We start from the raw sequence: 26,852 nt of genomic DNA, 5'->3' as shown, positions 1-26,852 counted from the left end.
TGTTGATTTTTTCTTCTCTTGAGCCCTGAGGCAAGCCCCCATTTCAAGAAAATAGCACTGTACAAAATTACACGAAATATCGTAGTTATTATTTGAGTTTTCAAACATCTCTCATTTTACTTTACATTATTGATCAGTTCTCTAACACGATAACAGGTAGTTTATAATTACTCTGCGATTCCAATGAAAACAAATTTTCACTGATACCAGTCAGAAATTTTCGAGTTAGCCAAATGCCTTTGCAGTTTAACTACCTTATTAGCTCGAATACAGTATGGCCTCGATTGCAATACGACCCCAAGTTTCCGAAATGATTCTAATGGAAAAATAAAAATACTCAACATAAAATATTACACACACTTTGAAAATATTACAAGGACGAGTTAAGTCTTGCAATATTTTCACAACCCAAAAAGCCCCAAGATGTAGCAAGAGAACTATTTAACACGGAGGCCACCATTCCGTCAGTTTTTAGTAGTAATGGCAATGAGTGCTCAGAAACGACTGATACGTGAACTGTTAGTGTATGAATTCGAACTCGAGCATAACGCTGCGGCAGCAATCCTACAAATTTGTCATACGAAAGAGGAATGTGCAGTGAACCACGGCACAGCAACTCGTTGGTTTCTGAAATCTCGTGCTTGTACAAATGTCGAAGTTCAGCCAAGGTCCGGCCACCCCAAGATAACAGATTCTGAGGTCATACGACACGCCACTGAAGAAAATCCATCCATCATCTTATGTTACAATTAATCATACAGTAAGGCACGAGAGAATTTCTGGTAAGTCTGACAACGTAATTTACAGTAGGTTATCACCTTTTGTTTTCTAAGCCTAAATATAAGCTTAATTAGTTGATTGGAGTTATACCTTCTCAGCACAAACGCTACATAAAATTAACTTACAAAGAGTGAAAAAGTGATTTAACTGGACAGGGAATCGAACCCAGGATCTCCGGTATACCGTGCTGATGTGCCAACCACTACGCCAAACAGCCCACTTCCCAGAACAGCCAAACACTCTCTCACTCCTCCAGCTGGTGCTCTTCACTCAGCTATATTAATCTCATACTAAAATTGTTTAAAGTGAAATCAGAACCACTACCTAGATTTGTATCCGATGCAAGTATCTGACCTGAAATTGAACCAGGACTACATGCTTTACCCACTCGGCCAAAAAGGTCACAGAACTATTAAGAAAATAGGATTCCCAATGGAGAAAGAAAGAAACAAGAAAACATATTTTATACAGAAACTGTAAAGCAATGATTAACTGGTCCATTTATTTAACATATTATAGTAATCGCGCTCAGTCGTGAAGCTTGGGCTCTAAACCAATCATAGAAATATTTTGCTTGAGCTCCGATGCATCGGAAAACTTCGGTACAATTCGTGGAGTCGTTTCCCGAGCGCGCACTTGGGGAAATGTCAAACAGCTGAAATTCACCAACAATGTTGCCAAACATATAAGACATAGTTTAAAAAAAAAAAAAAAGAGAGAAAAGAAAACATCTTACCTATTCCAGAGGGACAGCAAATTGTTCTTCCTCTTCATCTTCTTGTCCATCTTCGTCTGTTTCTACGTAAACTTCGCTCTCGGTATCGCTGTCTTGTAAATTTATAATATTTTCCATTGTACTATCAGCAACCACTTCGAGACGAAAATCTTCGTTTTGTAGTTTTTACGCGTGACCAACACATGTCTCCCATTGATGTATAGATACGCTGTCCAAAGCAATATTTACGAGATTTTCTACATCGTTTAGCCTAAACGTGTTGTTTCTGTCTGCAATCGATCTCTTCACTTGTGCCCATATCATCTCTATTGGATAGTAGTGGCAATGATATGGAGGCAGTCTGATTACAGTCCCCTCTTCCCGGAACCCACATGGCACACTATTATTCTTTTCCCTTTTCCCACAGGCACGTTCAAACCACCTATTCCGTCTTCGTCTTGCCACACCTTGGAATGAGAGTGGTCTAGGTCAAGCATCACGACTCGGCGCGAATACTATAGTAAGGGAAAAAAAGATAATCACTTCTCCATTTATCACCTTTTAAGTTCCATGCACATGCAATCAAATCATTACCGCGCATGGTTCCAGATTTGAATTCCAGGATCCAGCCAGTGGTACTCACCCAACACCGTACGACAACTGGACAGCTACTTGCAGGAGCGGATCCAGGACGAACTCTTGGAGGAAGATGAGGGCGGTGAAACATTCTTGTCTCACCGGGCTTTGGCAGCACTGATCCCTGTACCGCTGGTGGATGGGTCAAAGGGATAACTATTTAAACTAAGAGGTAGCAACTTAGTGAGTCTCCCAATAGAAAAAACTGTCTTGTGTCATAATAGTGATAAAAAATATCTTAAACCATCTAAAAGCCGCCTGTAACGCTATAGTGTTCATTTTATTTTATTTATTTATTTATTCTTTTTACTTTTACATAAGCAACATGATATAAAATATACTAACCTACAAAGAAATGAACCAGTCTCATTATAAAAATTTTCCAGATCTTCCAATGTTGTTAAGTCATGATTTGGACATTGTTTGACACATATTTTCATAGACCTTTTCAACTCCGTTACATCTAAGTAAAAAAGAAACCTGAAAGAAAATGTACAGAGAAGTTACTTGGGCAGCAACAACAAATAATGTAACTACAGTGATAAACTAACAAGACAAATTGTACTTGAACACAAGTTTTTTGAACATATCTATAACTCCAGTTTCAGTCTGCTAATTGCTATATGTTACCAAACAAGATCATTTAGAACAGCAGGAGTAGGTGAACGTTAACGTTTTTGGTTCGTAAACGAGACGCACCGGCGCCAACCGAGGCGAACCATACGGCCCCCATCTGAAAATCTGCAAGGCTCTTTTGGAAAAACTGGTAAAATTCGATAAATTAATTTAAACTGATATATGAAGATAATACTTTGGCTCTTTAGCATGTTTAGTTCTGTCCTTTTCTTCAGGGTGAGCGAAGTGTCTTAAAACATCTTCTTAACTTAAAAGAGAATGGGAAGATTGAGATCATATATTAGATATTGTTAACGGAGAGATCCACATGATGAGGATATGAACACATGAAGACAAGTTTGAAAACCGTCATGTTAAATTTCGCTCGAGAACTTTAAATAGGAAGGAGGCCTATAATTAGCTTTTTCCACAAAATTAAATGTTATTCTGACATATCGCTTTTTTACTTTCCTTTTTTTTTAAGTTTAACGTCCCACACGATGCTCCAAGGCTAAGGAAAACTGTGGTGATGATAATGAACGAAATGGTGGAATGAAAAGAAAATGGAAAGAAATTAGAAAAACCCCGAGTAAGCTCATGCACATGGTGTTTGGTTTCAAATTTGATGTTAATTTTCAATTGCGATGAGACAAGAACCTACAGCTTCAAATGAAATTCGAATATACGTGAGGTTGTTAACTAAATAGCCACGAAAGAGTACGCTTTGAAGTCTGGTTTGTCATTCTGTTTTTCCTGATAATTCAGTATGATGTTTAACCTTTCAAAAGTGTATCAGGTAGCGTATTTAACTTTCTCTGCCATTACGAAGAATAATGAATCAATTCACAGTAAAGTTCGGAAGTTCAGTTTGGAATGGTAATACAAATACTTTCGTTCTTAGTTTGCTTGTGGTATATAAAACCAGTTTCAACAATTGATTTTTCGAAATTTCTATAGCTTACATATCTAGAAGGATGACTTTATTTTTTAGAAGGATGACACATTTTTTCTGTCTTTATTTGGTATTTATCTCCCGATATCTGTGATTATATTATCATTTCGCCTGTATCATATATAGGAAAGGAAGGAAGAAAAATATCTTAATTGCTAGTGAAACGACTTTTTGGTCTTTCCAAGACCAGCACTATATAGGACACTAGGAAATCTATTGTCCTATCATAACAATTACAACACAACTACTTACAAAAATTGTTTTGAAACTTTCAAATCACAAATTGAATTTGTTTCTTAATGTTGCCAACAATACATAACATTAAATGTTTACACAGTAAGAAAAACAATGAAAGGTTTACAAATAAACAAACGATTGAACGTGGTATTTATATTAATTGTTCATCATACTTTTTTCTACTACCTCAATAATAATGCTTTAAGCTGGTTATCAGTTAAATTTTCAAACCATTGTAAAGTTAGCTTTTCATACTTAAAGAGAGAAAAATATCTTCCCTTTTACAACACAGATTGTTTCAAGATTTCGTTCGCTTTTTCTTCGGTGTAAATCTTTCAGCTGTGCTGCTAAACGTATGATATGTTGAAGATTTTTTCAATCGGATGAAATGACTTTTAAAATTAAATCCTCTGCATATTCATTCTACACTTCTAAAGTTGTGATGGAAAATTGGTGAAATGTTCCTCTCAAAAATCGTTACAAGATTGCTGAACATTCAATTATTCCGAAATTTCCATTTTTCATCTTGTACATCGTTAGTATACATCAGAAAATTGGACTCTTACTCCAGGTTTCAAAAGACTAACTACTACTTCCTACAGCTGCATCGCTATTACTGCTTCATTTATTTTGTGGAAGAGATGAATAAGTAATGAGTGAATGAATGATTAAGATGTAAAGTCCGAGTAGGAAAATCCCTGTCCACAAGCTTCCACGTTGCCTAAAATAAGGAGATGCGTTTTCTCCATTATTAATTAGTTTTGCTCTAGAATACGTTATAGGGAGAATTAAAGATATCACCCATGGCCTAGGGCTAATGATACTCACCAGGTTATGGCTTATGCTGATGATGTAAATTCTGATAGGGGATGCTATGAGGACAACAGAACGGAATGCAGAGGTTTATTAAACGCCTGTATGGGCATGAGTTTGGAGGTAAATTCGGAGAAAATTCAATACATGGAAATTCACCGTGCCCGTAATACTCCAAGTTACGGATACGTTAAAATACCAAATAATACTCTGGACAAAGCGGACACTTTCAAGTATCTAGAAGCAACTTTAAAGATCAAAACCATATCCATGAAGAAATTATATGTCAACTAAAAGCATGGTATTATTCAGTACAAGTTCTCTTGTCATCGTGAATTCTGTCGAAGAATTTTAACTTTAAAATATTTAAAGCGATAATTATGCTTGTTGTGCTGTATGGATGCAAAACATGGTCGTTTGGCCTGAGGGAAGAACGCAGAATGCCTGAGGAGAATATTTGGACCCAAGAGGAATGGTGGAAACTTCATAACGAGGAACTACATAACTTACACCATCTCGGAGGCTCAGGTAGGGAGGTCATGTGCTAGAACGGAAGTAGGAATGCTTTCAAAATTTTAACTGGAAACTCAATCGAGAAAAGACCAATAGGAATTCCTCGAAGCAGAGGGGAGAATATTGAGATGAATCTCGCAGAAATAGGTATGCAAAGTAGAAACTGGATCCAGTTGGCTAAGGACAAAAGTCAATAGAGAGCTTTAGTGAATGCAGCATTAAATCTCCAGGTTAATAGGCCATAGAGTTAGTTAATTAGTGAGTGATTGCTCATGCTATGATTTACATGTCAATAACTTAAAACAATTATTGTATTTTAATTTGTTACTTAAGTTTATGAAGGAACATTACACAATTACGACAATTTATAATTATTAGCATAACACGATCAAGTGAACCAATCATTAAAAAAAAAGCTTTTCTGCTTTGTACTGGTTTTTAAGAGGAACCTTTCATCAATTTTTCCATTATGATTTGGAGGTATAGAATAAACTTCCATAAGCTTAATTTTAAAAGTTATTTCAACTAAGTTACAGGATTTTTTCAGACTGAAAGACACCGAGAAAGAAACGAGCGGAACCTTGGAACAGTTTGTGTTACAATTCATTATACGGTTGTAAAGTGAGATGCTTTTAACTTTTTAAATATTAAATATACATCCTATAGTATCCATCATTAAATATTAGCTTTCTATATACTGTAATATTTCCTTCTGCACATATATGAATATAATTTTCTTTTCCTGAAATTTCCTTTTTCCTTCAAGTTGGATATCGCAGTGACTTATGATCAAGACATTAAATAAACACTTCACACATTTAGTACATAATGATACAAAAGAATCCTGAATAATAATTTCCCTTACTCCTTTTCTGTCATGTCCATTCCTGATAAATCAAGGCCACGGAACTGCTCGTTATTTGTGCCACATATATTACCAAAGCTGTCGTATCCATTAATTAGCCTTAAGGGATTACCATAAACCAACGCAAATGCTGCGATTATTATCTAAAAAAAAATAAAAAAGTATATAATTAGCTGATTACAGTAGCAAGCGTTAAAAACACTAAGAAAAATAAAAGTTTTAATTTCATTAATTCATATAAATTATAATCAAGTAGTTACAGATCATATTTTATGCAACTATATTATAAACAAATAAGTATAATTTACCTTTTTGCTGTGTTGCTATTCTATTTTATTTTATTTATTTACTTTTTTTTTTTTTTTTTTTTTGCCCCATATTTATCTCTGTAAGCTTTATCCACCAAATCTTGAACCTCTTCCTATTAGAAATTACAGAAAGCAGGGTTGGCAAAAACCATGGTTTTTATTTAAAAAAAAAAAAAAAAACTTTTTTTGGTTTAAACCAGTTTTTTTGTTTGTTTGTTTAAATAATTTGCTCCCCCCCCCCCCACACACACAAAAAGTACGGCATTTCGATGTATTTTATCAATAATAAACATTATTGAAACGAAACAATATTTAGAATTTTTCTTTGATTCCAATTACATAACAATAATAACAAACTACAAAAAAATCACATAACAAACATTCATAAACTTTATATATATATATATATATATATATATATATATATATATAAAGTTGCTTTTGTAGTATAATCTTTTTGAGTAATGAATAGGGAATTTAGGTCTTAATATAATACGAATAATATACGGGAGTGAAACGTGATAACCCACAAATGTGTGTTTCAAGATTTTACAAACACACTTTTACGAACATTTTTCGTTTTTTTTTTTTTTTTTTTTATTTATTTATTTTTTTAATCAGCTGATTTAAACCAGCCAACCCTGACAGAAAACAATTCAATTTTTGTTCAAATGTTTTCGCTTTCGTATTTCGCAACAAAAAGATAAAATATCTTTATTTAATTATAACATAGCTGTGTAAAATTTGAAATCTTCATCATATTATATAAATTAGTCACAAACGAAAGTAACCATATGAAAATACGAACACCCTAGAACAAAAATTGAATTGCTTTCTCTAGTTTTTGATAAGTTCAAAATTTGATCTCGGAAATCTCGTACCCTGGATAAAGCGTACAGTAACAAACGTGTGTGAAAGACACAGTACACGAATAAATAAAATAAAAGATAAACCAACAACTCAATGATATATATTCAATCTAACTACGTACGAACAACTTAAGTGGAATCCCCACAATCTTCTTCACTGGTAAAATATTGACATGTTTGTAATTCTAAAAGGAGAGTAATAGAACAGAATTTTAAACATTTCGGTATTTTACCAAAGAAGAAGATCGTAGGATTTCTACTTAAAAGTTGTTTAGACTTCCAAACTATGCTGTGCGTAAGTATCGGAATCTTACAAAACGGTTATGTCTGTCTGTCTGTCAACAGGTATGAGAGTCAAAATTATAAGATACATCAAGAAGTTTTTTTTTCTTTCTTTTTTTTAATCGATTCAGTGCTCCAAGAATGAGTTTTCATCTCACCCGTTAACTTAATATTCAAATGAGAAGTAGCAAAAATTAACAATTTTCGGTTTCAACGTTGATCGCTATAAAGCAAATACTGTGATACTCGAATATAGTGAAAAGCATCTTTCTGGTATCGATTCAGCATCTGAAGAAAAGATATCCTCACCCGCATCTCTCTTCTAAAACTGCAAGTGGTAGAAATTTACCACTACTTCTGGTTACAATATTGATCCCTATTGAGTAAAACTGGTAAGAGATCGCAACGAACTGTTTGTAAGAATCTGCTCAGCATCCCAAGATTAGGTACCACATCATGCGCCTATTCAAACCGGAAATGGAAAAAATAGCTATTTCCGGTTTCAATGTTGATCACCATATAACTACGCCGATAACAGCGACAAACAGTTTTGTCTTGATTCAGCATCTCAAATCAAAAATACTGTCTTCACCCGCATCTACCTACTAGAAGTGGAAGAAATTTACTACTACTTCCGATTTCATTATTGATTTCTATAACGGCAAGAGCAGCAAGAGATAGCACGAAACAGTTTTCTGCAATCGATTAATCGTCCCAAGAATATGTTTTTGTGTTGTCTGGGAGTGGACCGTAATTTCGCAATGTGAAACGAAACTAACTTATGCTAGACTATCAAATTATACCATGCATAAGTATCGGACGTGTAATAGTATGGCTATGTCCGTCTGTCTGTCAACAGGTATTAGAGTAAAGACGGTAAGACGTATCGAGAAGGGTTCTTATTTTATTTTATTTTATTTTATTTATTTATTTTTTTTAAAACATGGACTTAGCGTCCCTAGAACATGTTCGATCTCATCCTTTCAATATTGAATTCCATAGAGGAAAAACGGCAAGACACAGCAAGAAATGGCTTTAGGGTTCCAAGAAGTTACATGTGAACTTTTATATGTTTCTATTAAGACCAGAATTAGTAGAAAATAAACTATTTTCGGTTTCAACACTGGTTGCCATAGTGAAGAAACGATAACAGATAGCGAGATGCAGTTTCTTGATATGGATTCAGTATCGCAGGAATAAGCTCTATCTCTCATCTTATCCCCGTGTTTTCAGTTTCAGTATTGAATTTGCATAATTTGGAAGTATACGGTAGTCTTACAATGTGAAACGAAACCACTTGTTTGTATGTATTTAATTTGATGATTTTTTTTTTTTTTATATATATAAGTAGTGTAAATATTTGCAATTCAAACGAAATTACGTGGTTGATTCAGAAAGCAATGCCTTCAAGTCCACTACTTCGCCAATAGTACTGCAAATATTCTGAACTGTTTATCATTAATGCATTGATGTTTAAGCTATAGAATGTCACCTGTTTCACCTTCCTATCTCTTTTCGTTCAACAGTAATGGAGCAATCCATGGCATCCAGTGTTAACGTCCGGTTGAAACAGCGGGTGTCAATGAATTTCTGACTACGGAAGGTTGTCCGTCCAGGAATATTCATCGCTGGCGATGAGTCGTAGATACACCACTACGATCTGGAAACGAAGCGTCAGTCGATGGAGTACCGCCACACGTCCTCTCCTCCGCCAAAAAATTCAAAGTTGTCTTACCTGCTAGAAAAGTGTTTTTGACATTCTGCCTCATCCTACTTATAGTCCAGATCTTCCGCCCTGGTGTCTTTTGGTCCTTCCCAAACTTAAAGGCCAACGCTACAGTTGTAACGCGGAGGTAGAAACAACACTTCGGCAATGGTGTCGCGAGCAACCACCACAATCCTTCGCCGACGCCATGAAAAACCTTGTTTCGTGTTGGTGCAAGTGTATTGCCCGTAATGGGGACTATGTTGAAAAATGAATGACGCCATCATTTGTAGCTGATATTGCAAGCTTTCCGCTGATACCTGTATCGGTGCTATCTGTCAAACACAAATAAAGGTATCACCTTGGAGGCAATACTTTCTGAATCACCCTCATACACTGTAATTTAGGACCAAACATCTTATACCAAAGCTAGTGATTTTGGAAGAAAAAAAAAATCAGGATTCCAACTAGTTTTTGAGCATTACTAGGAATGGCTGAAGAAAGACAATTAATTTAATCGTCCCGAAGAAAGTACATTTCTGCACAAATAAATGAGTTAATTAGTTCTGTCATACAAAAGAAATATTAATCAAAAGTATTTGGTCTAAAATTAAAGCCACTTACCATTATAAACCAGAAAACGATGAATATCCCAAAGCAAAATATGTCCGTACATTTTCTTGGACCTGACGAGTCAGCTGCCTCTTGACAACAAGACATTTTATTCGTGCCACTGAAAAACATGTTTTAAAAATTTAGTTTTGCTTATAAGGCTACCAACCAAAAACAACAAAATACTTTTAACTAAGAAATTTTCAAAAGTAACCTTTTTGTTATTGAGTTTAATGTCCCACGATCATGCTCCGAGGTTAAGGGAAACGGTGATGAGAATACATGAAATGAGGGAAGAAACACTAAGAAGCCGCAGAAGTTGTTTATTGAAAATATTTGAACCTTCTCTCCCCCTTAGGTTACGCATATCAATGAAAGCATAACAAAAACTCCATAAGATATTGTAGTTTTGGCATAAATTTTGAACTCCTTTCCCCTTTGGGCTGAGATGTTCATCCTCGCGAGGGTAACTCTCTCGAAGGCATCTTTACCGTCCAATTCCCTCGCCCACAATGACGTGAGGGCAAGGGCGAGGGCAATGGACAACTCCTTTAGCGAGTGCGTAGGTGAACGAGGGCGAGGACCAACTGCCACTGCTAGGGCGAGGATGCACGAGAGCGATGGACAACTCCCTTCGCGATGGCGATGGTAAACGAGGGCGAGAGCTAACTGCCACTGCGAAGGCGACAGACAACTTCCTAAACGAGAACGAGAGCACGCGAGGGAGAAGAACAAGCTTCTTTAACAACAACTACATTTAGAATTTGCTGTTTGACCCCTGTCATGTCCCCTAAATGAAACGCTGGCGTCATAGCAATATTATAGATTGCAGGGTTTCCACTCTCTTTCCCCCAAAGAATTTCCAGGACGTTTCCAGGACAAATCACCAATTTTCCAGGACTTCGACACAGGAAAGTATAACAAGATTGCAACTGTAGGTTCAAACCTCACAACAGTGAAATGAAAAGTACAGTAACTTATTCACTGAATATTAATGCAAGTACAGTATTAATACACAGTAATAAAATACACAAAGCTGAGCGTAACTTTTTTTTTGTGGCCCCCCTTACAGCCACCCAATCCACCTACATACAGCACATGTATTTTCATTCTTTCTACATAACATTTTAATTGTGCACCGAACAAGTTTACAAACAACAAAAAATTATTTTTCGTGCATGACATCTTCATTGCGTGACAGAAGGAAAAAAAGGAATTATATTACAAGTTTTTTAACTGAGTATGGAGTTGTGTGATTTCCTCATCTATACACATAATCTCTTTCTTCCTTAGCGAAGCTGCTCTACGGATAGCATTTGACTTTGTCAATAAAGTAAAGGAAGACTTCTGCTCGGCTTCATATACAAGCTTGTTTGCTTCAGTCTCCAAAGCTTCACTTGTTTCCATCAATTTCCTTTCACTCTCTCTCTCTCTCTCTCTCTCTCTGAAGCTGCTGCATATTTTCATTTACCTCTTTCCTCTTGTTTTATGACCCTGTCACAAACAGCATTTATATAAAATTTTACTGAAGAGTAAGTACTGTTGCGAAAATGGACTGATTATGGAGGATTGATACTGGTACAAAACACAGTTTCTGGAGGATAGTGCTAGTGAAGACAGCATCCAAGAACAGGTTGACAGACTAGTGGATGAAAGAAGAGAGAAGTTCTCCCAGCCAACCACCCTGTTTGGAGAAAGAAAGCCCACCAACTACCCACACGTGCAGGATCATGACAAATTATTATTCAGCACAAAAACAGGAAAAGCAAACAAGAAACAGTAATCAATTAAAATCATCATTATAATTTCGAAAAATCTGAGATTCAGTATTTCTGTAAATTTCAAGGACAGAAATGCATTTTCAAGAACACTTCCAGAATGTTTCCAGAACAATCAATTCAAGGACATTTCCAGGTTTTCCAAGATTTCCAGGACGAGTAGGAACCCTGAGATTGGTCATATTCTTTCTTTCATTTAATTGCAGTAAACAATTTCTCTTGTGTACTTCATAATTATTAAAAATAATAATGCAAATAACAATAATATTTACATGTTTCCCATGAAAGTTTCTGGATACAAATAGCGCTACGTTTAGAAGCGGTTATATCTCAATATTACCCTGCCTGTGATTGAGACTTTTTAGATAAAAAAAAATATAAACTGTCATGTTTAAAGAATGCTGGTAGACAGACAATCACTCACGTCATTAAGCAGTAAATGACATAATCTTAAGAGCGCTGATATCTGCACATACACAAGCAATGAGGGAACCAAAATAATGCAGTAGATTAGATGGAAAAAGTCTTGATAGAATGATTTTCGTTCAATGGAAGACAGATAAAGCAAAAGTATGAGACTTTACACTACAACACTTGTCTGTTTTAGTTCTTAATCCAGCGTCACGAAAAGAGACTGAAACAAAATCAACAAATATAGTGATTTATTAGATATGTTTTTGTTTGTACTTAACTACCCATCACCATCGAAACTAGTGGATCATGGAGGAAAGAAGGCGTTAATTCATACAGGAAATAGATCAACGAATATCACAGAAGTCAGGCGAGACGAGCTATTTCCTTCCTAATACAATGTATTAGTATTGCAGTACCTCATGAAAATGTTTCTGCCATTCTTGGAATAATTCCTACTGGCAAAGACTTCTAAGAAGTTTTCCTCCTGTAACACAGTATTTTTCATCATTTGTTCCTCTATTCACCTTGACCATACTCTTTTATATTTTAAACCGGGTAGTTTTGATATGAATGTACAAATACTTAGCAAAACTTGTATTTGAAACCTATCTTTAACTTATACATATTATGGCTCAGACATGAAGTAGATACTAAATAATACAGATGTTAACGGAATTTGTACTCAACGAAATTTCCTTTGTTATATGAATCATATTGTAAATTAATACTATTACAGATTATGTTTAATAATAGCCAGTAACGGCTATTAGGGGGCATTGGAGCAGTTACCCCCAGTTGCCACCACACGATTTCCTAATTACAGCCGCTGACTCGTAATTTAGTAATGGCAAATCTCCCCCGCACCCAATATTTACATCAATTCCCGCCATTGATAACAGCCTCTCTCTCTCTCTCTCTACAATTTAACGAGGGTGAGTGATGTCAGAGTAAAATGAGCCCCTATGCCTTTAGGATACGTCCTTTAAGCAAAGTTGCATTTTTATAAAATAGCAGTTTGAGGTATGTACTAACTGTGTCCAAAAACTCATCTGAAACTGTCGAACCGTTTTCCCGGGAGGCAATGTCGATTTTAATGTGAAGAAATAAATTATAGAAAATGCTCTTGTCCTCTTAAAATGGAAATTTTCAAAAACGGGAAGAGACGTTTCCCCTTATTTTCAATGAGGAGTTTATATACTGAATTTCATCTTCCTAACATGGCGGGCTCGTGACATATTGTGGTCATCTTACAAAAATTTTGAACTCACTCTATCTTACTCCCCTTGGATGCGCCCTTGAATCAAAGTGAGATAATACAAACCCTGTTCAAGGTAGATACTAACTATATTCCAAAATTCATTTCTAACTGTTCAACTGTCTTCCCGTGATGCAATCACAAACAACGTTGCTTCTTAAAGAAATTACAGGAAATCCCCTCTCCCATTAAAACGAAAATTTTCAAAAATGCTGGAATACGTGCACACTTATTTGTAAATGAGGAGTTTACACCTCGCGTTTTATCTTCCTAGTTAACTTGGCACGCTCGTAATATATTGTATTTTTTATATAAATATTGAACATCCTCTACTCCCCCCGTCCCCCGATGCGACATTGAATCAAAGTAAGATGATAAGATGCAAGTTCGAGGCACATGATAGCTACATCCAAAAATTCATTTCAAATAGTTTGACCTTTACCCCGTGACTCGATCAGAAACAAGATCCTTTTAATTTTTATATAATAGATTATAGTTGAACACAGTTACAGCGAATTTGATCAAACGTAAATGAAATTCGTTATTCATACTTCCCAAACATTTTTTTGGCATTACTCGAGGTACAACGATGGTTCTACCAAATGATGACACACTTCTTATATTTTCAGGTTAGGTTAGAGATTTGTATTTCTTTTAGCAGAGCAGGTACTAAATGGGCAGCTCCATTACTACTTGCAGATTGACTACAGGAGGGGTCAATATAAATACAGAGTGGACGTATGACTACGGCACGAAATCTACAGTGCATAAAACACGAAACAACTTGTGCTAAGTGGCCACTAAAAAGCATGAATCATATCTAACCGAGTCAGAATAGGAGCGTCAGCGACGGAGGGTATACGCATAAACGATAGTTGAAGCGTACATTTAAACATACAGTACTTTCAATATCACTCAAAATTCATTTCAATATGTTGTGCAATGACAGTAATTACTCATATTCACACTCTCATTCCTTCACGAAAAACGTTTCACATCGTGTTTAACCTATAAATTTTCTATGTGGGAGAACCATCTGCTCGAGTGATTTTTTTTTTTTTTTTTTTTTTTTTTTTACGATACTGTGTTCTATTGACGATCTCTTGAAAAATATATATATTAAGCCAATTATGAAACTAGGGTACTAAGAAACACGGTTGGAGAAAGTAACTATAATCACATTAACCCTTAAGTACTACGCAGTTTTTTTTTTGGGGGGGGGGTCGTATTAGTACTACGTGGTGTCTGTCAGACTCCGAACAATACATTGCGGGCAAACCCACCACGCTGTTAATTTTCGCGCCACCCGCATTCACACTTAATATAACCAAGACAGAGGAAGCGACAATCGGGAGAGGCGGCCGAACAGGAAATTATAGTGAAAAGATATTTCCAGCGGAATCTGATGGACTCCGCGTAGTACTAATGTGACCCCTCCCCCGCAACTTGGTTATTACTTCAATCCAAGTTTTGAAGTATATTTTTGGAGTTTTTTTTCCTGGCTTTATTGTTTTACCCCTCCTCCCCCCCAACAAAAAAGACACTGGGAAATTTTTGACCGAAGAAAATTCCAATAATCCCGCTTTCAGCAGTCAGGCTATAAGAGACATGAATCTACACCGGCGCAGATTTACTGTATGGATCCACACATAAATTCGTTGCATAGCCTATACACTTTTCCCAAACCGACTCTATACCTTCAACAATCATTTTTGGGTGTGGACTTGCATTTCTCTGTGCAGATTAATTTTATTAGGACTTCCATGTATGTGCACGATAAGAACTATTGGAAATGAAATCTTTGAGCTTTACGTTTCACGGTCATGCCGATTACGCTAAAGGAGACGGTGATTATGAGAAATGAATGAAATGGTGGGATGAAGAAAGTGGGAGAATCCCGAGAAAACCGACGCACACGGTGTTTGTCCACCACAAAGTTCACTTGGCGGGGGCTGGGATCGAACCCGGGACCCCAAGCACCAGAGGTGAACGCTAAACCACTGAGCCACCGCGGCCTTGATAAGAACTATTGGGTAAAAGGCACTAACCAACATGCGCCACTGAGACTTAGAGATGTGCATGATCGAACGATCGGTATAGTCGAACGACCAGTCGACTATTCGTCAGATCGTTCGAACGAATTGTTCATTTTGAGAATGCCGGCTGAAAAGACTCTTGTGTCGACTGGCGGATTATTCGTTCATATTCCAGTCAGGCTAAAGTTGATTACAGATACTGGCGCATGCGCTCTGAGTCAACTTTATGCCAGTAGGCTTTTCCGTATTGGGATTTATTACTTCTGATAAATGTTCGCGCCATTTTCAGATTTCCAGGCATGAGTGGAAGAGGGAGGGAGGTAAAGAAACTGTTATTGCCGAAGAAGGGAACCCTTGTTCGTTTTCTTTTTTTTTCAACCCTCCATGAACGAAATAATGACACAATTGAAAGAATGAAGTTGGTGCTGTGTAGGAAGTTTTCTCCAATGAAGATGAAGTAAGTTATCGCTCGTTCTACCTCTGCCTTTCCTTCTTCTGCCAAAGGGACTATGCTATTTTTATTAGAAAAAAGAGACCTGTTTCATTGTTTTCCCGAACATGCAAACCTTTTCCTAGAACTATTAGACCTTATATTCATATTAATGAGGTACATCGTCATTAGCAATATAAAATAGACTTTCACACACATACAAAATATGTCACAAGCAACGGATATGAACGTGTCATCCGGAACCAAATCTAATCCATTCGATAAATATAACAAAGATATGTTCATGCACAAAAAATTAGATCTCATGGACAATGGAGTAAAGCTTCGCAATGAAGTACCTATTGCATCAACACTGTTCATTGGAAAGTCATGGTTTATAGTTCATTCTATTAAGCATGAAACAAGCTTTTCAGGTGTGCTATGTACTGTGACCCATAACGTACTTGAATAGGTAAAATTTGGAGAATGTCGGGAAAATCCCTACCATCAACTTAGGACCCCTCTGGAGTGGCTCTGGGTAAAAGCACACAATCCAGATGTACCTCAAAAATACTATAGGAGATAAATGTGTACATAGCTTTGTATTGATAGGCGGAATAGATATGACAGAAAAACTTCTATACCAATACAAGCTTACCCCTTATACTTATTCTGTCTATCAATACAAAACTACTTTTTTTTAGTAGGTACACATATTTCTTATCTCCTAAAGTATTTTTCGAGATACATTTGGATTGTGTGCTTTTACCCGGGGTCACTCCAAAGGGGGTTCAAAGTTGATGGGAGGGATTTCTAGAGGGAATTTTCCCGACATTCCCCAAATTTTCTCTGTTCAGGTACGTTATGGGTCCTAATATATAGCACCTCTAGAAAGCTTGTTTCATGCTGAAGAAAATGAACTATAAGCCATGACTATCCAACGAATAGTGTTGATGCAATAGCTATTTCACTGGGAGTCTACATTTTTCTTTATACAAACAGTGTTAATGGGCCCCAGGGACTTACTCTGTTGTCCATGGCACTTAATTTTTTGTGCATGAACATATCTTTGTTATGTTTATCGAATGGGTTAGGTTTGATTCGGATATCCCGATGACAGGTCCATGTCCGTTCCTTGTCATTGCGATATGCATAGGCGTAAATAGTGCCCCCGTAACGCAAAGCTCCAGGAGATCAAAATATAAAGAAAATGTTTAGAAAGTTAAGTGTGCATAAATAAGGATTGTGGGGGCACTGAAGCTTCAAGTTACTCCACTGGCGATGTAGGTTGCCCGTGATGTCACCGATTCATCAAATTTGATTTTTCTTTTGTTAAATTCAATATATATATATATATAGGTAACCTTGTAGGAATTATTCGTGGGCCTACATGCAAGAGAAGCGAGTCGCTGAAAAAGTCTTGTCGAATCTGCTGGTATTTTATTATTATTATTATTGTTTCTGGCTATTTATTATTATGATTTCGCATATACCTTGGGTTGGAAACAGCGTTTGAAATGAAGTTTTAGTCCCACAGGTATGCCGCTGATGACTTATGGAGACGGATGAAACTGCAAGTGAATGATAGTGAAGAAATAGGTGGAATGAGAAGTGGGAGAGAACTGGAGAATCTCGAGATAACCCCGAGCACATTGTCATCCACCACGAACTCGCATGGCCTGGCATCGAGCCAGTGATTTCTCTAACCATAGGGGAGCGTCCCTCTACCATGGTGACACCCAGAAAATGACTTTTTTTTTTCTTTTTTTTTGGCATTGATCGGTTGCATTAGACCTACACGTCAAACTCACTGTTTCAGACAATTCTTAAAGACTAACCATAACAATTCCTTCCACGAGTCCGAAAATATCCTCCCTATATACTTTTTTCTGAAAAAGTACTTAGCAATTCGGGAGAAACAGTTTTTAAACAATTTGATTACATTTTGATTAAAATTGTTTTGCAGAAATGTTGAAGTATAATTTAAAAAAGAAAAATGGCTTTCGACTTTCCACCGTTGTAAATTAATACAAACATGCACTTAGAAATTGTACATTACATTATTTAATACAGAGTTTACTTCTAAGTTAGAAATGTTTTATTTCATTACTGTAGATGATTTTGTTTTGAGCGTGGTTTGGTTTCAACATAAGAAGAGGCTAAAGAATGGTGTATTTTATTCTCCGATTTATGACACTCTTCACATTTATTTTGCTTGTCTCCCTCCCTCCCTGTTCCTCTTCGCAGGCAACAAGTATAACAGAAAGACAGGGACAGGGGCAGACGGGCTCGCGATTACAAGGACCAAATGAAAAAAAAAAAAACCTCTGATCGAGAACTCCCCGCGCTGTGTTCAAAATGAGAATTGCATTGACTTTCTCCCTCTTCTACTAAGCTCCGCCTATTCACATGCAAGGAGAACGTGCTGAACGAACCACAGTTCAATTATAGAGTTGATGTCTTTTTCTTCTTCTACAAGAAGCCGTTCGAACGATTTAGGAATGAACGTTTATATGAACGAACATATGAATAGTAGAAAAAATTTCGTCCACTACACTTTTGTGAACATCTGAACGAATCGTCCGAACTATGAACTAATAATCGATTCGTTCGAACTATGAGAAAAATCGAACGAATCGATTACGGTCGTTCGATTATGCCCATCTCTAGATTACGTAGCTCTCGGACACTTCTATATTTGCGCGTTACGAATTAGCACATTGACTTCGGATACTTCATTTTCTATGTGGTTAATGGCCACCTTATGACCGAATCCGATCTTTCATTAATGTCTTTAAACGTAAATACTCATCTCACAAGTGAGAACGCAACACATTTCTTATTTACGCACTGTTCTATTAAAATATTACAAATTTGCTCTACATAGCTACTTTACAGATATGTGGTGTCTTCCGGGGAATGTTCTAGAACACAGGTCCCCCCCATATAGGTTAGTAGCTAGGCTGGTTCCTTTCTGTATCAAAGTTTAGTATTTAGTTCATATACGGTAGTATTATCGAGCGGGCGTTAGCGAGGGAAGGCAGAATAGAGCACAGCAGGGCACGCTATTTTCTGTCTTTATTACAGCTAAGTGGGAAGGGGGACCTGTATTATAGAACTTTGCCGTGGATCCGTACAGTAAATCGGCATCTCTACAGGTTAACGTGGGATCCGAAGCACATAAGCTCCGTCAGAAATCGAACCCGGGTCTTCCATGCCATAGGCTTATAAGCTATCCACATACCCACGAGAAAGCTGAATATAATTTTGAGAATATCAGCGCAATACCTATACATATTGGCGCAAGTGTTCAGACACACCATATTAAGAGCAGTTATTACTGCTACAATAGCTTGGTCGCTAGATTTCTTCATAATTGAGAACAAGGAATACGTAGGAAACTAACTTAACCTATGTGCTAAAATACTGCAAAATTTCAATTTTTCAAGTGTACTATGCCCCATTTCTGATCAACTCCTTTAAATGAAGCTGCACTATGCATACTATTTCAAAACTACATTTTGACTGATATAGTTTGGTAATTTAATCATATTAGATATTTAAAAGATTCGAAGTTACTTTCGCAGATAAACAATTATCTCCTCCCAAAATTTTTCTACATTAACCCAACGACATAAAACATTTTATATCTTTTAATTCAATCTTATTTTTTATACTTACATAAAAATGTATAAAATTAGATTCTGTAATTCAATCTTTAAAAGTGTAATTATAACATATCAAGTTCATAGCCACGGATGCAAGTTGCAAACACAAACAAAAGGCAGATACGAATTTCGCTCTTCGATTTTTTCCGTTATGTAGTGTTACATCAAGTACGCTTTTCAAAGTTTATCCTTTTGTGAAGTCCGTACTTAATATTTGTCGAGAAATAGAAAGAAATATACATTTCAAAAAGCATTTCAGGTTAAATTTAGATAGGCTACAGCATATTTTGCAAAATTTACAGGTAAAGTTGAATACACTTCATAGAAAGACACGTTTATAAGAAACAAATTTCTGCAGTCGATTGATTTAAATAAGTAATAAAGGTGTATTTTATGTTGTACTTGGTGTCTCGCATGATTTTCATGTATGCTAAGTGGAGTACTGTCATATTGTCTCGTGCAAATCTTTTGGAGCACAACAAGAAGAAAGTAATGACAGAATGATATTTTTTCGGGCAATACCTGCACGAAGAAAAACATAATTATTAGAAAATCTTTCCTTATCTTCCTCAAGCTTAAAAACAAAGAAACACACCTGCTGTCAGTTTCCCACGACGCTTCTACCGAATATTATCATTCGGCTGTCGTAGAAATACTGCATAGCACTATCCAATCCGTAGAGTGATTATTATAATAATTATAATAATCACTCTACGATCCAGTCACTGTTCGCCACCTTTGGAAGATAATTCTTCATCATTGTCCCAAAAATTCTAGCCATTATTTTTCCATTTCAGGGCACTGACTTGGTCTTTTGGGAGGGGGATGAGGGGTGCTTCCACTGCTTGGATTTTTGTTTGGAATCTTGTTGGTAATGGTGAGTCCAGATCTCATCTACTGTTATGAATCGAGTGCGAAAGGCCTCTGGATTTGTTCGTAAGAAATAAAGATTGTTCTCTGCAATGTTACGTCTGGTGAGGTTTCCATCGGGTGTCAAAAGTTTTGATAGCCATCTCATGGAAACCTTGCTTATTCCCAAGTGCTGTCTGACAATTCGGTTAATGCTTGTAGTAGATAAGTCCACTGTCTCTGCAATCTACCTGATGATCACTTACCGACCATTGATGATGATTCCATTCAATTTGTCAATATTCTCCTGAGTTAGTGCTTTTACGGACCTTCCTGACCAATCAGGGCCGGCCTTAAGCCGATTAGACCGATTGTTCCGAATCGGACTCCGCACCTAAAACGGCCCCGCGCTAGTGCCGTCTACTCTACTTTCCAGACTAATATTTTCTTCAGTGCCGTTTTAACAGCATATTAGGCCCAAGAGCAAACAAGTGTGTAGTGGTCCCATGACTAAATTTTGCTCATAATACATGTATTTAATACATGCTATTCTGCTTGCAAGGCCCCTGGCCAAGTGGCTATGGTACCGTTAACATGACTCTGCTATTCTGTGACACACAACAACATATTGCAATACAGGTACATCCATAACTCCTAAAGGGAGAGTATGGCCTCTTCATAACAAGTAAATGAATAGTTTGTATTAAGTTTACAGGCCTAAAGCCCGTCTCACATGGATCTGAACTAAGGCCTCAACCCAGGCTACAACTTAATAGTGTGGCTTAACTCAAACTTCCATGCAATTTCTTTTATCGTGAGGTGATGTAGGGGTCTCAGACGATCCTCAAAACTAGATAGCTTTTAGCGCAGAGCCTCTCGTGGTCGCTGTATTAAACAGACGAAAAACACTTGAAGAATGTGTTATGCACACATATTTTCGAAATACACTCAGCCCTAGCCAGAAGGCATTACGTTTGGCAACATCGCACCGAAACAAATGAATGCTGAATTTCATACTGACCCGTTCCTACCATTGTTCCTACTACTACAACTTTTGCTATGGATATATAGTACAAGGGCAAACTTATTTTAATGAAAGAAGTTACATGACCATTTTTAAAAATAATCGTTAAATCACTTTTTGAATATTATTTTTAATCTTATTTTAACGAAAGAAATGTTATAAAAAATTTTAGAAAAATTTCCCTTAGGCAGGGTTTGAACTCACGCCAAAAACGATCTTCCTTACTACCATGTTGCGCTAGCTCACTCGGCTATGAGGGTCGACAGCATTTTGCGTTTACTTTGTGCTATATGTAGCAATTACTCGTGATGTCACCAGAGCTCCTTCGTGGCTAAGCGGTTAGCATACGCGCCTTTGGCGTGGGAGGCCCGGGTTCGATTCCCGGCGGGAGCTCATGTGGTTCGGATTCCATGTTAATCAGTAGGTCCACGTCTCATATAGCCTCGCTGTTGAATGGGACGTTAAACTCAAAATCAACTCAACTCGTTATGTCACCAACAGGATCGCGATATAAACGTCATTCATTTTTCCTACATTGTTGCTAAACGTAACCCCGTTCACAATGCCTTATTGCTAGAGTTCAGTGTATTTCGAAAATACGCGTTACGCACAGAGCAATCAACTGTCGTAATCGTAAATATTGTTTTTCTATTTCACAATATGAGTTCATCCGAAGAGGATGAAATAGCCATAGCAGCGATATCTGCTCTGTTGCTGACACAAAATCCGCCCTCCCCCTAAAAAACGAGAGAGAGAGAGAAAGAGTAAAGAAGAGCTGGTGGAGCAGGGAGTGAATTCTTCGCCACAATATTGCATAGGAAAGCACCGTATTTTAATGGTGGATCTGAATTACTTACAGAAGATAAACGTTCCTGCTAAAAAAAAAAAAAGAAATCTACAGAATGGATTATTCAGAATTCCATACGCTATTGAAATTAGTAACTCCGAAAATTCAGCAGCGAGATACGAACATGGGGGAGTCTGTATCAGCTGGAAAATGGCCTGTAGATCCTTGGACCCTTGGATCCTTGGATGACTTGTCCAAATATGTAAATGAGGGCAGTTATCAGGCGCGGAAAGCTAAAATAAAGCAGAAAGAGTAATTTTCTAGTGTAGGTACTGAGTGCATCTGCTCAGTTCAGTACCCACAAAAAGGCCCATAGCCCATAAAGTAAACTTATACAGCGCCGGGAACCCATTTCATGCACTACACCCGGAATTTTTGTATTGTGCCAACATTGTAGACCTGCTCCCTCAAATTACACGAAACCCACACAACACTGATGACAATTAACTCTCATTATTTCTGTTTTTGGCGCTGTTTTACTTTTGGCTCCTCACATCTGAATTTTATGTTTACAAGTGTAGGATTACTAGTCTAAAATTATTACAAGTGCTTTACGACGGATAAAATTTGTCAGTTATATGAAAGATGCCTGTATAGAAACTATTTTCCACCGGCGGTGAATTTCTGCACAGTTTACAGAAGTTGTATTTTGTTTACAAGTGGAACGCTACTAGTATGAAACCATAACAAATGCTATTGAAACTCATATCATGTGTGGTTATGCTTAAGGTTTATCCTAGTTGTGGTACATTGCGAGAGGTTTTGTGTCTTAAGCATAACCAACTCCCTCCTACACGCTCGATAGAAGAGATATACGTATTAATTAAACTTAGGAAATTCTAAGCATGAATAAAAAATACAAGCCTCAAATGTGTAATTGCTTTTAATGTTTCGATTTAGTTATGTTATGTTTGTGAATCGGTTTATGTGTAGAGACATTCTAGGCAGTTGACAGAATTCTTAAGCACATACCTGATAGTAGTATGGGCCTCACCCTATCTCACTCTTGATTATCCAATTTGGGGCCACCATTGTCCATAGCGAATGAATTAGGGATGCTTTGGCCCGGGATTGCGTCACCTATTGAAATTTTGGGGAACGGACAGAATGGCAGGAGGACGAAATGGCAGGCGGACGAAATGGCAGGAGGACAGAATGGCAGGAAGTTAATTTGCGGGTTTTAAACTATTTTGTTTCTTACTTGATAAATGAAGATTTCAACATAAATTTTCGATTTATTCATTATGCTCCAAAATTCGAACTGCTAATAATATTTCAATTCTACTTGACAGTCATCTACAAACACCTTACTATTGCAAGCTTTCTATTCATACCAGCAGTGTCTTAATGAAAGAAATTAGTTTTAGTCGTTTTCTTTTATATATATATATATATATATATATATATATATATATATATATATATATATATATATATATATATATATATATATATATAATTTAAGATTTTTTCGGGTATTACTAGAAGGGAGCAGCTTTTATCCTTATTTCTCACTGTGATCTGTATATGCTCAAGTGAAGACAAACAGTTTCAAAAGTTATTGAAGTTATTTTCAAAACATTTTAAGTAACAAGCAAAGAAAAAAAGAAAAAGAAAAATATACATACATCCTCTATATTAACTTGCGAATAAACTAACCTCGGTATTGTACAAATACTTTCTGTGGCAAAGAAAACGAATTAAAATTGATCGATTCGACTCGTTCCGAAGTTTTTGACGAGAGGATATGTAGGATGTGTGCTCATTATTTTCTGGTGACTGTCTCTAGTATTTTTAAGTCTATAAAATATGCATAGGGACAAATTCAAGGGAAGCTCGGGGCAAAAATCATCGGAGAAAACAAATTGTAGAGTACTCACAAGAAACACTAGAACTTTCGGTAGACATAGGATCTCCCGTTTACAAAATATAGGATATGAATAATTGTATATATGTCATATGATTAATTATATATATGTCATATGCAATTTGATAAGGTAATAGTATGAACACAAGAAAGAGCATTTATCAACGTTTAAAGATACGCAAGTCATTACACAATTTACTTCATTAATAAATATGATTTAAGTGTCGTTATATCAGTCTTTCGTGGACTCGTCGTAACCTGGAAGAATTCTGATAAATTCTACATGAATCTAAGACGAAAATCAGGACACATTTTGTACTTAAATTTACAAAACGAGACGAGAAAATTTTGATTCGAGACAGGATTTTTACAAACATTTACGACATGAAACAAGAAAACCTGAATTCTCATCTCGTCTTGAGGGCAACGCTATAAGCAAGCAAATTAGAAATCAAATATGCACGATCATGGTTCCTTTAAGCTGCACTAAGCTGTAAATATACCCAATATCGCATTGTGGGTGAAAGTGGAGCGATTAAAGTGGAATGCCTGATAATTTAAGGTTCCTCATAACTCCAGTAAAATTCAGGAAAAAATCTCTGAATTACGAAAAAAAGAAAACATACAAAATACATTTTCAGGGTAACTCTTACAGCCATTACGTTATTATAAGATTAATGCTACTTCTGAAACTGATTTGATTGAATATGTATTTGGATAACGAAACTACTTTCATAAGTTTTTCAAAGTATCAAGTTTGAGAAGAACGAAGTTTGTCTTCCACTGTTGTTATATCATTGCTCATAAATACTAATGATGAAATGGTTGATCAAAAATCACGCGGCCGCTTCTTACATCAATTCATGAAGAAAATTAGTTCCAATATTAGGTACCTAAGTTCAGTATTAACAAAAAAAAACAGTCTCTTGCAACCATGCGTAGCACATTTTAATACTTACACTTGAAATAAAAATATGACTCGATAAAGACGATTTCCTTTGTCTTTGAATTTCATATGCGAATAACAATATAGGGCTTTTCAGATAGAGGAGGGGGAGGGGCAGGTTTTATTAAACAAGATCGCACATCTGATATGTTTTAACTATAGGCAACTTGTACTTGCAGGCTAAACTCAGTCTTCTGAATTCAAACGACAAATACCATTAAGATGTTGAAGAGAATAACGTATCAACATTATTACATACTACAGACACAAAGATACCACTAGGCTTCCAACTTTCAAAATTATATTGTGTGTGAAAGCAGTTAGTAGATTTAATTCTTTGTCACATGATAGTTAGACCCTGAGAGAAATTCAGAGGGAGTCCACGGGAAAATTCTTTCGTCATAAATATACGTTGTACTGCTTAGAATTATTATAAAACCAAGATATCAATTGGAAGATGGTTAAAAAGAAATAAATTTAAGGAAAAAGTTAAGATATGGATAACTGATATTTACCCTCTTTTACGCTCTTGGTTCAATTTAGCTATAATTATATGCTTTGGACATTTGAGGTAGAAATGAATAAATCGAGAACCGTTGCCTACTAACAAACACAATAGGTAAAACCTAAAAATACGAGACCTAGGAGTTATAATTTTTGCCAAATTAACTTCCTGCCATTCTGTCCATGTGCCATTTCGTCCTCCTGCCATTTCGTCCGCTGCCATTTCGTCCTCCTGCCATTTCGTCCGCTGCCATTTTGTCCTCCTGCCTTTATTTTCTGCCATTATGTCCCCTGCCATTTTGTCCTCCTGCCATTCTGTCCTAAATTCGAAATTTTGCTTATGCTTAATCAGGGGCCATGCACGCTGGTGCGAATTAGTCAGAGGTACCTTGGCCCGGCTATGACGTCATTGAATTGGGATTTTTGGATTAGAGGTTATGATGATTCTTTAAAATTACTAAAAATTTGGTTTCGATGATTCATTAGTTATGAAATAGTACAAGTTTATGAATGCTTTTTAATTTTCGTTCCCTTTTATGGCATAAAATTTGGAGATTGTTATCCCTTTGATGAGATGGACTAACACTGGTGCAAATGAAATCTTTAGTTTTACGTCCCACGGTTAGGCTAAAGGAGACGGTGACGATGAGAAATGAATGAAAGTGTGGGAGAAAATGGAGCATAATGTTGCCCACCACAAAACTACTTTTCGCGGGGTTTGAACCAGGGACCCCCATACAGCAGAGCTGAACGCTCTACCACTGAGTCACCGCACCCCTACTGGTATGAATGAATTAGAGGTATTTGGTGCGAGCTAATATGTTCGTTTGACGTCACTGAATTGGGATTTTTAGCTTGGAGGTTATCATGGCTTTTTCGTTCCCTTTTATGGGTATAAAATTACTAAGACAAGGTTTGATCTCTTTCTTGATGATCTATTACATTATGAATTAGTAGACCCTAGTAATAGTATAAATTAGTATTAGTATTAATATGTAACTCGAAAACTTTGGAGTTCCTCTGTAGCTAACCGGATAGCGTATGCGCCTTTAACTTGGGAGACCAGGGTTCGATTCCCGGAAGGAACTCATGCGGTTTAGATTTCACGTTAATTAGTAGGTTCTATCCTCGCTGCTGAACAAGACGTTAAACTCAAAATCAACTCGAAAACTTTGGGAGGAATAGTTGATTTTGGTTAAGGTTTAGTTTTCATTCATGGAACTTATGGGACTCGAACCACGATATTCAATTGTCAAAAAGTGTGTCCAGGAAAGTATACATTTATTTGAGACGTATAAAAGAGGGAGAGGGGCGATCCCAGACTTGGTTAAT

At 36.6% G+C, this 26,852-nt stretch overlaps 1 protein-coding gene across 2 annotated transcripts in view; it reads right to left on the bottom strand.

The window, feature by feature from the left end:
• The window catches only part of Ctl1 (choline transporter-like protein 1), a 74,352-nt gene extending 54,509 nt beyond the window's left edge, over nucleotides 1-19,843 (bottom strand). Inside the window, exons 1-4 of one of the 2 annotated variants that reach the window (XM_081742966.1) lie at nucleotides 19,497-19,843; nucleotides 9,915-10,023; nucleotides 6,127-6,269; nucleotides 2,477-2,611 (exon numbers count right to left, since the gene is read on the bottom strand). In XM_081742966.1, coding sequence (XP_081599092.1) covers nucleotides 2,477-2,611; nucleotides 6,127-6,269; nucleotides 9,915-10,010 — 374 coding nt within the window. In that variant the 5' untranslated portion in view covers nucleotides 10,011-10,023; nucleotides 19,497-19,843. The remainder of the gene's footprint in view (nucleotides 1-2,476; nucleotides 2,612-6,126; nucleotides 6,270-9,914; nucleotides 10,024-19,496) is intronic. The other variant, XM_081742965.1, reaches the window with a different exon arrangement.
• Nucleotides 19,844-26,852: the final 7,009 nt, after the last annotated feature.

Source organism: Thermobia domestica, chromosome 16, assembly GCF_964235325.1.
Source record: "Thermobia domestica chromosome 16, izTheDome1.hap1.1, whole genome shotgun sequence".
NCBI lineage: Eukaryota > Metazoa > Arthropoda > Insecta > Zygentoma > Lepismatidae > Thermobia > Thermobia domestica.
This window is presented reverse-complemented; position numbering and strand designations above follow the sequence as displayed.